General features: G+C 44.6%; 1 protein-coding gene across 3 annotated transcripts; it reads right to left on the reverse strand.

Annotated features, from left to right (window-relative positions):
* Nucleotides 1–367: 367 nt before the first annotated feature.
* Nucleotides 368–2,325, reverse strand: LOC123157870 (uncharacterized). Of its 3 annotated transcripts, none has more exons than XR_006479101.1 (3): nt 1,725–2,312; nt 1,411–1,474; nt 368–745 (listed from the first exon to the last, which is right to left on the reverse strand). XR_006479101.1 is itself a non-coding variant. In XM_044576059.1 (3 exons), the coding sequence occupies exons 1-3, from the start codon at nt 1,845–1,847 to the stop codon at nt 603–605; spliced, it is 399 nt and encodes a 132-aa protein (XP_044431994.1). In that variant the 5' UTR covers nt 1,848–2,317; the 3' UTR covers nt 368–602. The 3 variants fall into 3 exon arrangements, 1 of the variants encoding a protein (XP_044431994.1); XM_044576059.1 differs by having other exon boundaries at nt 1,411–1,543; nt 1,725–2,317; XR_006479102.1 differs by lacking the exon at nt 1,411–1,474 and having other exon boundaries at nt 1,725–2,325.
* Nucleotides 2,326–12,738: the final 10,413 nt, after the last annotated feature.

Here is a 12,738-nt window from a genome sequence, read left to right on the forward strand (position 1 = left end):
TTTAGCAAATATGGTGAATGAAGAACTTTTGCACAAGCAAACGATAGTGGTTGTCACTTCGAATTTGGTCGGAAATTCAATGGTCAGAACTTTAATCTTTTTGTGTAAACCTAAATCCAAATTTACTAAGCATTTATTACTAGGGCTATCAATACCAAATATGGGCACTCTATACTTAATGATATGTGTGGCTTAATTTATAGTACAACCCAATAATCAGGGCATCCGTGTATCATTATAATTTGTATAGACCTTTTTTATTGCTCAATTATTGAAACACAATGTCTTTGGGAAATATTAAACTATAGCTACTCACTAATACACTAATTAGTACTACTTAAAGTTGCCGAGTATGAATGGGGGCAAGGGACCTTTTTTTCGAAAAGGGGGGGATCCCCGGCCTCTGCATCAGCATGATGCATACGGCCATCTTATTAACAATAAATCATCCACAAGGTCTCGAAATCTCAAAAGTAGCAAAATAAAATGAAGAAGAAAGGCTCACACAGAGCCCAAAGGCTAGATACACAAGCTAGCCAAATAAAGGATAAACCACAACCGGTTGGCTCAAAAATAGACAGGTAAACTAATTGCCTATCCTATTACATGACCGCCATCCAAACCGGCTTAAGATATCCCGAGCTACCGTCTCCCATCGGATAGCACCAGTAACCAAAAGCTCCCTGGCCTCCGTCGGAGTGAGTAGCGACCAAGAACGGATAAGTGCCGTAGCTCTGAAGATAACCTGCAAAACATGAATGTTTGTTGTTCTGTTAAAGACAAGATCATTTCTGCAATTCCAAAGCGCCCATACTAAGGCGCACACCCCCAAGCGAATATGTTTTGCTAACCCGGGCTCTACCCTGTTGAGCCATGTTCCAAACAACATGTTAACCGAGCTTGGTGGATGAATATTGAAAGCAACATGAACAGTTGTCCAAAGAATTCTAGCTAGTGGGCAATCAAAGAATAAATGATTAATGGTTTCACCCTGATCACAGAAGCTACACCTAGTAGGTCCTGTCCAATTGCGCTTTGTTAAATTGTCCTTTGTTAAGATAACTTGTTTGTGTAGAAACCACATAAACACCTTGATCTTTAAAGGAACTTTGACATCCCACACATGCTTGGAAGAAGGAATCGAGCTCGAATTAATAACATCAACATACATTGATTTAACTGTGAATTCACCCGACCTAGTGAGATTCCAGCGCAGTTTATCAGGTTGTTGTGAAAGTTGGACTTGCATCAGTCTCCTAACTAGATGTAGCCAATGTTCCCAACGATTGCCCACTAACGATCTTCTAAATTGAATATTAAGGGGTATCGAAAGAAAGACCGTTGCAAATAGAGCATCGCGCCTTTGGACAACACGATACAACGACGGATACTGGATTGCAAGGGGTGTACCTCCGAGCCAAGTATCCTCCCAGAATCTTGTGCTGGCACCATTACCAACTATATGCTTTGCCCTCTGAAAAAATGAAAGCTTAACTTTTATGAGCCCTTTCCAAAAGGGTGAATCAGTTTGTCTAACCGTGACCTGAGACAAAGTTTTGGTTTGAAGATACTTATTACGAAAAAGTGGAGGGGACAAAAGAAAATTAACATTTTTCACTAACAGATAGTGTTTTAATTACATTATATTGGAACAATCGTACACATACAGGAAAAGGTTAAGCAAAAATATATGGCATATAGACATGAAAAGGGAAAAAGGATACCTGTAGGTCGAAACATGTTGCTGTTGTGGAGGAAGACGACGAGATGTCGGGATTCCTCGAGTGGGAACAACGACGAAGTCTGGCTTGTACGATTGAGGAAGACAATGGCCCAAATATCCTCATACAAAAGCTGAATCCACGCTGGCTGTGCGAGTCGAGATCCACGACCAAGGATCCCCTACACGGATGCTGACAGCGACGACAACGTGCAGATCAACGATCTCGCCTCCTCCATTGGAGCTGCTACTCGGGCCCTGCTATACATCCATGATCCATCGCCTCTTACAAACCGAGGACACAGAGGAGGCGTATGAGCCAAACCAGCCGTCAAAGACTGTCACCATGTTGCCGCACCAGCGAGTCGAGCTGCGGGGATGCCTGCAGCTGAGGACTAGCAGGCTCAAGGCACAAATCAACACAGCAAACTGATGGGAGATTAAGAATTACCAGCGGTACAAGCCGGGCCTGATTTAGTATCAATAATTTTGGAGTGAACGGAGAGAACAAGGAAAGGAGAAAGGGGATCGGGGCATCAGGCAAGAGCTACCTGTGAAGTTGTGAGTGACAAAGAAAAAGACTCTTTTTTGTAAGTGTAGAGTGAGAGAGAAGATGTGTCGTCCCTTTGGGAATATGCTTGAGATTGTTGGGCTCAAGCCCAACCAATCATACCAGCACAAAAGAATAAATTTTTACTTCCTCTAAAAAAAGAATCATTTTTTACAAAACAACACAATTTAAAAAACACAAATATCCTAATTACTAGCTATTATTACAGAAAAATATATTGCATACACATGTGTTCAGCCTAAATTATACTCCCTCCGTCCAGAAATACATGTCGGAGAAATGAATAAAAATGGATGTATCTAGAACTAAAATACGTCTAGATACATCCATTTCTCCGACAAGTATTTCCGGATGGAGGGAGTAGTATATTTTATCATGCAAACATATAGTACATTATCATCGTATGAATAAAAAAACGTAACAAAGGAAAAAACTCGGCACTCATATTTAGATGGTATGTACGATCATATTTGTTGTCATCATTTCCACTTAATAGTAATACACCCCCTTGATATTTTGCCATCATGTCAATACTTAGGTTTTATCCCTATTCTCCAATCATATATTTTTTACATAATTTATATTAGTAAATATATGTAATCATATTTTTTCATAAATAAATTGCTTTTCCCACTAATAATTTGTTGTACCTTGAAAATGATTTCATATATGCATTCTCTACTTGAAATATGGCGACCAAATTGAAACTACGGACAATCACATTTTTCTTCCTTCCAACTTGACAGATTGCAGGTAACCGAGAGAATGCACATCTATTTCTCCCTAAAAAAGGTGAACTACTAAACAATTTAAAAATAGAAAAAAAATCATAATAACAAAAAATGATATGAATTATAAATTTTACAATGTGATTCATAATTAAAAATACATTTAGTGCGGTGTTCATAATAAGCACATAAATGACAAACATATATATTTACATGTCAATGAGAAAAAAATACCTAGAAAAAACTATGTTAAAAAGAGACTTAAATTTGTAAATTTCAACACATTTGGTCTCAGTGTGTATTTAGAAAAAATGAACTAATATGTTCTCATATTAAAATTTCTAAAATTCTAGCCTGTGCATCGAGCGGCCACTTTGCTAGTTACCATAATTATTAGAGGAATTATTAGGAAACGGTCTAGGATTAAAGTTTCCTCTATACGCGTTGGTACCAAAATTATTCCTACCAACAAAATTCACATCCATAGATTCATTATTATTCTCAATCAAAGTAGACAAAGGCATATCATTGGGATCAATAGGAGCACTCTTAGTAGCAAACAATTTCATAAGTTCATCAATCTTTCCACTCGAAACATTAATCTCTTCTATCGCATGAATTTTTTTACTAGTAGATCTTTCGGTGTGCCATTGAGAATAATTAACCATAATATTATCAAGGAGTTTAATAGCTTCTCCTAAAGTGATTTCCATAAAAGTGCCTCCTGCGGCCGAATCTAAACGATTTCTAAAGCAAAATTCAATCCGGCATAAATTTTTTGTATGATCATCCATAAATTCAAACCATGTGTAGGGCCATTGCGAATCATTAATTTCATTCTTTCCCAAGGTTGGGAAACATGCTCATGATCAAGTTGTTTAAAATTCATAATATCGTTCCTAAGAGAGATGATCTTAGCGGGAGGAAAATACTTAGAGATAAAAGCATCTTTGCACTTATTCCATGAATCAATAATATTTTTAGGCAAAGATGAAAACCAAGTTTTAGCACGATCTCTAAGTGAAAACAGAAATAACTTCAATTTAACAATATAATTAATAGTATCTTTCTTATTTTGCATATCACACAAATCAACAAAGTTGTTTAGATGAGTAGCGGCATCTTCACTAGGAAGGCCGGAGAATTGATCTTTCATAACAAGATTCAACAAAGCAGCATTGATTTCACAAGATTCAGCGTCATTAAGAGGAGCAATCGGAGTGCTAAGGAAATAATTATTGTTGGTATTGGAAAAGTCACACAATTTGGTATTATCTTGCGTCATCGTGACAAGCAATCCAACACACAAGCACACAAGAGGCAAGCGAAAAAGAGAGGCGAACGGGAAAGAGAGGGCGAATAAAATGGCAAGGGTGAAGTGGGGGAGAGGAAAACAAGAGGCAAATGGCAAATAATGTAGTGTGAGGGAGATGAGTTTGTGATGGTAATTGGTATGTCTTGACTTGAGCGAAGACCTCCCCAGCAACGGCGCCAGAAATCCTTCTTGCTACTTCTTGAGCACTGCGTTGGTTTTCCCTTGAAGAGGAAAGGGTGATGCAGCAAAGTAGCGTAAGTATTTCCCTCAGTTTTTGAGAACCAAGGTATCAATCCAGTAGGAGGCTCCTCAAAAGTCCCTCGTACCTACACAAACAAATAAGAACCTCGCAACCAACGCGATAAAGGGGTTGCCAATCCCTTCACGGTAACTTGCAAAAGTGAGATCTGATAGAGATAATAAGATAATATAAATTTTTTTGGTATTTTTATGATATAGATTAGAAAGTAAAGATGCAAAATAAAGTAGATTGAAACTTATATGATAAAAGATAGACCCGGGGGCCATAGATTTCACTAGTGGCTTCTCTCAAGATTGCATAACTATTACTGTGGGTGAACAAATTACTGTCGAGCAATTGAAAGAAAAGTGCAAAGTTATGAGAATATCTAGGCATGATCATGTATATAGGCATCACATCCGCAACAAGTAGATTGAAATGATTCTACATCTACTACTATTACTCCACACATCGGCCAACTCCTGCCTGCATCTAGAGTATTAAGTTCATAAGAACAGAGTAACGCATTAAGAAAGATGACATGATGTAGAGGGATAAACTCAAGCAATATGATATAAACCCAATCTTTTTATCCTTGATGGCAACAATACAATACGTGTCTTGCTGCCCCTGCTGTCATACAAAAAAGAATTCAGAGGATATTCAAATATTTCTCATAGATAAACTTGATCATAAACCCACAATTCATCGGATCTCAACAAACAGACTGCCAAAAGAGTTACATCAAATAGATCTCCAAGAAGATCGAGGAGAACTTTGTATTGAGATTCAAAGAGAGAGAGAGAGAAGAAGCCATCTAGCCAATAACTATGGGCCCAAAGATCTGTGGTAAACTACTCACAACTCATCGAAGAGGCCTTGGAGATGATGTAGAGGCCCTCTATGGTCAATTCCCACTCCAGTGGAGCGCCGACGAAGGCTCCAAGATGTGATCTCGCGGAAACAGAAGGTTGCAACAGTGGAAATAGTTTTTCATGGTGCTCGTGGATGTTTTCAGGGTACGTGGATATATATAGGCGAAGGAGGTAGGTTAGGGGAGCCACGAGGGGCCCACGAGGGTGGGGGGTGTGCCCACCTGTGACGCCCCCGATTTGACCGTACACTAATCATGCACGCAAATGTGTACGATCAAGATCAGGGACTCACGGGAAGATATCACAACACAACTCTACAAATAAAATAAGTCATACAAGCATCGTAATACAAGCCAGGGGCCTCGAGGGCTCGAATACAAGTGCTCGATCATAGACGAGTCAGCGGAAGCAACAATATCTGAGTACAGACATAAGTTAAAGAAGTTGCCATAAGATGGCTAGCACAAACTGGGATACAGATCGAAAGAGGCGCAGGCCTCCTGCCTGGGATCCTCCTAACTACTCCTGGTCGTCGTCAGCGGGCTGCACGTAGTAGTAGGCATCTCCGGTGTAGTAGGGGTCGTCGTCGACGGTGGCGTCTGGCTCCTGGACTCCAGCATCTGGTTGCGACAACCAGAAAGAAAGGAAAGGGGAAAAAGGGGGGAGAAAGCAACCGTGAGTACTCATCCAAAGTACTCGCAAGCAAGGAACTACACTACATATGCATGGGTATATGTGTAAGGAGGCCATATCAGTGGACTGAACTGCAGAATGCCAGAATAAGAGGGGGATAGCTAATCCTGTCGAAGACTACGCTTCTGGCAGCCTCCGACTCGTAGCACGTAGAAGAGAGTAGATTGAAGTCCTCCAAGTAGCATCTTCAAGTAGCATCTCCAAGTATCATCGCATAGCATAATCCTACCCGGCGATCCTCCCCTCGTATCCCTGAGGGAGAGCGACCACCGGTTGTATCTGGCACTTGGAAGGGTGTGTTTTATTAGGTATCCGGTTCTAGTTGTCATAAGGTCAAGGTACAACTCCAAGTCGTCCTGTTACCGAAGATCACGGCTATTCGAATAGATTAACTTCCCTGCAGGGGTGCACCACATAACCCAACACGCTTGATCCCATTTGGCCGGACACACTTTCCTGGGTCATGCCCGGCCGCGAAAGATCAACACGTCGCAGCCCCACCTAGGCAAAACAGAGAGGCCAGCACGCCGGTCTAAACCTAAGCGCACAGGGGTCTGGGCCCATCGCCCATAGCACACCTGCACGTTGCGAGGGCGGCCGGAAGCAGACCTAGCCTAGTAGGCGTTCCAGTCCAATCCGGCGCGCGCCGCTCCGTCGCTGACGTCTGAAGTGCTTCGGCTGATACCACGACGTCGGGATACCCATAACTACTCCCACGTAGATGGTTAGTGCGTATAGGCTCGTAGCCGACTCAGATCAAATACCAAGATCTCGTTAAGCGTGTTAAGTATCCGCGAACGCCGAACAGGGCCAGGCCCACCTGTCTCCTAGGTGGTCTCAACCTGCCCTATCGCTCCGCCACAAAGTAACAGTCGAGGGCCGTCGGGAACCCAGGCCCACCTCTACCGGGATGGAGCCACTTGTCCTTTCAGCCCCCTCGTCAGAATCACTTGCGGGTACTCAATGAGCTGACCCGACTTTAGTCACCATCTGTATAGTATGTATGTATGTATAGTATATACCCGTGATCACCTCCCAAGTGATCACAACCCGATAGTATAGCAAGGCAGACTGACAAGAATGTAGGGCCAATGATGATAAACTAGCATCCTATACTAAGCATTTAGGATTGCAGGTAAGGTATCAACAGATGTAGCGACAATGTCAGGCTATGCATCAGAATAGGATTAACGAAAGCAGTAACATGCTACACTACTCTAATGCAAGCAGTATAGAGGAGAATAGGCGATATCTGGTGATCAAGGGGGGGGCTTGCCTGGTTGCTCAGACAAGGAGGGGTCGTCGGTGACGTAGTCGTACTCGGTGGCATCAGCGTCGGTCTCGTAGTCTACTGGAGAGAAGAGGGGGAAGAAATAATGAATACAGAGCAAACAAAGCATCACAAAATATAACAAGGCAATACGCGGTGTTCGGTGTGCCCTAACGCGGTAGTAGGTGATACCGGTGAAGGGGGGAAAACATCCGGGAAAGTATTCCCGGTGTTTCGTGTTTTCGGGCAGAGGAGCCGGAGGGGGAAAGTTGCGGGTTCGATAGGTTAGAGGGGTGTGTCGGACGAACGGACTGCGTATCCGGAATCGTCTCGTCGTTCTGAGCAACTTTCATGTTGAAAACATTTTAATCCGAGTTACGGATTAAAAGATATGATTTTCTAAAGATTTTATTAATTTCTGAAAGTTAATTATTTATTTATTTAATTCGAAAAAATGTATTAATGACGTCAACATGATGTCATGCTGACGTCAGCAGTCAACAGGGGTTGACTGAGTCAACCCTGACATGTGGGTCCCGTTCGTCATACTCTATTAACTTAATTAGCCTAATCAAAGTTAATTAACCTTAGTTAATTAGGTTAATTAGTGGTTAGGGTTAATTAAACAGAATTAATTAGATTAATTAAATACTTAATTAATTAATTAATTAACTAATTAGTTAATTAGTTTTAATTCATTTTCATTTTATTTTTATTTTTGTTTTAATAAAAACCGTTCTTTTTAGGGGGTGGGGCCTCCATGTCATTGGCCCAGGGCCAAACGGGTGCGGGTCCAATGGGCAGGCGGGCGACGGGCGCCCGTAGCCTGCCCGGGGTGGGGCGTGGCCGTGGCCACGGCGGGGTTGCCGCAGCGGGGCACCAGGAGCACCGGGGAGGCGTGGCCGTGGGCGCGGCGAGGGTGGTCGGCGCAGGCCACCGGGGCACAGTGGGGCGCCGGCCAACGGTCGCCGGCGCAAGGTCGGGGCAAGGCACGGCCAAGAGGGAACGGGGCCGCAACCGGGGCTAGCGGCGCCCAAGACGGAGGGTCGAGCGGTCCGGTGACCGGGGGGAAACGAGGGCGAGGTTCGGGTCGCCGGAGACGGAGCTCCGGCGACGGCGCCGTTCGGGAAGAGGAGAGGATAGGGACCCGGGGGTTCGGTGGCCGGGAGGGGGGAACGAGGGCGCCGTTCGGCGAGGGGGGAAGGGGAGGGCACGGGGGGGAAGGCGGCGTGGCCGCGGGTGGCCGGAGCCGGGGCGGAGCCGGCGACGGGGCTCCCGGCGCGGCGTCGTCCGGGAGGGGGGAGAGAGGGGAACGACGGAGGGGGAGGGGGCGAGCTCACATCGGGGCGCGCCGGGTCTATGCGAGCGGGCTCGGTGGAGGGCGGTGACGACCGGCGAGGAGGCGGGCGGGGGCGAGCTCGCCGGCGTCGGGGAGGCGGAGGGGGTCGGGATCGACCCGCGGCGGCGGTTGCTTGTGCTTGGGGGCGACGGAGGGGAGGAGGGGACCCCGGACGGTGGAGAGGAGGATGAGTGGGGGGGGTCCGGGCGGCGGTGGGGCGGCGGGGGCCGCCGGCGAGGTGGGGGGGGGGCGACGGGGGTCTCGCCCCGATCTGGATCGGGCGAGGGAGCAGGGGAGCGTGGGTCGGGGCGCGTGGGGGGGGGAAGTGTGGGGCGGCTAGGGTTTGCCGCGGGGGGTGAGGGGATAAGCGACCGGCGCTGGGCCGGGCCGGGGGGGGGGGGGGAATGGGCCAGGGGGGAGGGGCCAAGTGGGGAGGGGGAATGGGCCAGGGGGAATGGGCCAGGGGTTTTCCCTTCCCCCCCTTTTTTGTCTTTCCTTTTTCTTTTATTATTTCTCTTTTCTGTTTTTAGTTTACTTAAAATGCCAAAGCATTTTACCAAAATTAGTGCACCCCACCATAATTAGGTTAGCTATTTTAGACAACCCCCGAACATTTTTAGTCTTTGTTTTGAAACCTTTTATCTTTGCTTTTGTTTTGATTTTGAATTCGAACCGGTTTCGAACTAACGCGAGTTTATCCACAGTAACCGAGGTGACGTGGCAACATTAGTGGGGATTACTGTAGCATAATTACCCGGGCGTCACAATTCTCCTCCACTACAAGAAATCTCGTCCCGAGATTTAAGAGGGAAGTAAGGGGAAAGTTCTGGTTACGATATTCTAACGGATCTTCTCGACGAAGTTAGTTCCTTTCGTTGATGTCTTCAATCCTTTATTCCGATGCATCATGATAAACTCGCCACCATTTCTTCGTGAACTCCATCGTACTTACGAATAGGTAAGGGGTAGCTCTACAATGCAAGGATGTTATAAGTGAAAATCATCTGGGGGTATCCCCAGAATGAACTTTTGAGTATCTCGCGAGTTGAACAAACGACACACATCGAGAGCAAAGTAAGACAGGGCGATAAGAAGTTTCAAGCGGATAGGCAATCGTTCATTGCCTGAAGCAGGGTGCGAAAGGGTTCAGAGCAACGGGTATAAGTATTGCGTCCGATACCAGAATAGATCTACAGGCAAGTGGCCCGTGAATTACATACAAAGTCAAGCGTGAGGAATAACTTTGGGAACAGGGGGTGTACAGGAGAGTCAGGTTTCGATCCTGTGGAACCGTGGGTTATGGGCCCACCATGTGGGTTAAAAGCGGGAAGGCGCTAATATTTGCACGGTCAAGATAACAAGGTATGTCAGAGGATAGCCTGTGGGTTTTGTTGTCAACAATGTCGGTACCAAGGGCGAGGGACGAAGAGAACCATTTTCCTGCTCGTTGAACGAGGCAGACCAATAGGCAAAGTTCTCGTCCATCGGCGGTTACCGGAAGTCATCAACAGTAGAAACAGGGTTACACCAGACAGGAAGGTACACCGAGGTGTTTACCTAAGCAGGGGATTACCACTGCTCGGTTAAGTAGTTTACAAGTAAGTTTGAACAAAACAACGGGAAGGAAAATGTGCTTAAACACGTATATCAGGGGTATATCCTTCCCAAGGACAAGCAGAGCATGATATCCATGACAGGATATTATGTAGAAAACTCCTTAGGTAGGGGAGAGAAATTTCATGATATTACCCACACAGCGGTGTTTGGATAATTGAGTAGGAAACATTTATCATTGGGCTTCAAATGTTCTTGTTAAAAATTGGAGTACCATAGACATGCTTCGAGATCGCATTGACATGGTCTTCAAGCAAAAGGTCAGACTTTGGATATAGGAAGGATCCATTAGGAACAACTTGTAGGATAAGTCTTACAATTTCCTCAGGGAAGAATGGCTAAACTTGCTAAAAAGGATACTATAATAATAGGTCCTCCACCCAGGGGGGGGGTGCTAGGCATGACATCATGTTACCAGGTCATCAAAGGACCAACGTTATAACTCTTGAAAATATGTTCCAACCACCATATCTGATGGAGATTCAGATATGATGGGTGTCAGGATACCTCAGGCTCAGGATGCCCGAGAAGAAAGGTGCAACACAAATTGACGGGATGACACTGTAAGATTCTCGGGAAATGAACTAAGAAGTGATTTCCGTTAACAAGAGTTCATCATTAACCCAAGGAGAGGATGATGAGGTGGCTGATGGACTCAGCGATAATTCAACGAGGTATCCAAAAGATGGATCTCCACAATTATGTGGATAAGGGGATAACATCTGTCAGATTAAACAATAAAATGGGATATGCTCAAGGAAAACATACATAATTAAACATTGGTTGAACGGTGCGCCCGAAATACGGGTTGGGTTGCACGACTAATGTCGGAATGGTGATTCAATAATCAATAGACTAAGAATGAACGGCCGACTATTAACTTCAAAGCAATAGGGTTGCTAGGAGTGCGGGATCCAAACAGCACCGTTCACTTGTTGGTACCCCGGTTGGAATCAACACGAGGACCATGAAAGAGTGGTGATGGTGAGTAGTATCACTATACCAAGAACTCTTTAAGAGGTGGAGCAGTCCTCACAACATTCTTAACATCAAAGATGGTAATACTCCGCGGTAGAATATAACATAAGTTGGATAGCAAGGAACTCAAGGTACATCACAATACAGGAACAAGTTTTGTGTTGGAGGGAATGCAATAATGTTGTCGCTGATAACACCAATCATCGAGGGCAAGGATGGTATTTCTCATCATGATTTCAATAGATCTCTTGGAAGAGCTCAGAATGTTGATGATATTCACGACACATTTGTCGCGAGAGTTCATGAAGATGTAATCAATCAGCGACGACATTAAGTCAAAGGAATGAGGTAGCGGAAGGTTATTGGAACCATGGGTATGACACAAACTTGAAATCAGGATTGTTGTTCAAGGCAAACGGTATGACTAGGAAGATCGATTGTAAGATTAGCTCACCGTCGAAATTTGTGCTCCGAGAAGAAGGACCAGGTAGCACAGTTAAGATCAGCACGATACTGCTAGAGCCGAGCAGGCTAGGAATGACAGATCGAGTACAAACTCGTAAGCAAAGAAGAATACTAAGAGATGTTTAGTCGTGGTGTGGACTCGATTCAGTTATCGGTGTCCTTGAGGGTTTAATAACTCAGAGCCCGCGAAAAATTTGAATCAGTGAGAAGGTAGTACTTGATGAACTCATAAAAATTTAGGCAGTTCCATAATAATCTCGAAATACCAGGTGGTAATACTCGACACAAGATCAAAGTAAAGATTGGACGGGTGTATTAATCCATAGAAGACAATTGTTTTAACTTGTCCGAGAAATGGAATCAAGGAAGAACAATCATGGTCGGAACCACGGTTGCAAGGGATCAATTCATAGATACCATATGTTAGTTATCAAGGAAATAGTTATTATTACAAGAATCTTCCATGATAGGATATACATCGCGTCCATGGGCATGAACACAAGGTTCGAGGTCGACTCCCACTTCTCCAAAGCATAACCTTACATTCACTTCTCGTTTCGATAATGGCATTAGTGTTGAAAGTTATACCTGGTGAAATACCAGATGAGTATGACCCGTGAAAACTTCCGAGTTCACACATAGTAAGGAAGGCATGCGTTCAACCCGTCAGGGTATCGTGGAAACATATACCACAAGCTTCAATAGTAAATATCACAAGCTCGAAAGTAGAGCAAGGTTGAGAAAGTAGATGATACAATTTACCAAAGGCATTATGTATCCAAGGGAAGGCTCACAAGGTTATTGAATATGAAGGGCGTTGTCAAATAAAATCCAACAAAGGATCTGGTGGTCCACAAGGGATCTGACGTGAGCATCGGTACTCAACTAGAGGAAGAAGATTGCAAGGAGATCAGATTATAGAAACAACT

This window comes from Triticum aestivum, chromosome 7B, assembly GCF_018294505.1.
Source record: "Triticum aestivum cultivar Chinese Spring chromosome 7B, IWGSC CS RefSeq v2.1, whole genome shotgun sequence".
Taxonomy (NCBI): Eukaryota; Viridiplantae; Streptophyta; class Magnoliopsida; order Poales; family Poaceae; genus Triticum; species Triticum aestivum.

Coding starts and splice junctions, on each gene's coding strand:
- LOC123157870 (XM_044576059.1), bottom strand. CDS start 1,847: ATGAGGATATTTGGGCCATTGTCTTCCTCAATCGTACAAGCCAGACTT. Junction 1,544..1,724: donor CAACATGTTTCGACCTACAG/GTATCCTTTTTC, acceptor ACTTTGTCTCAG/GTCACGGTTAGACAAACTGA. Junction 746..1,410: donor GGAGGATACTTGGCTCGGAG/GTACACCCCTTG, acceptor CATGTTTTGCAG/GTTATCTTCAGAGCTACGGC.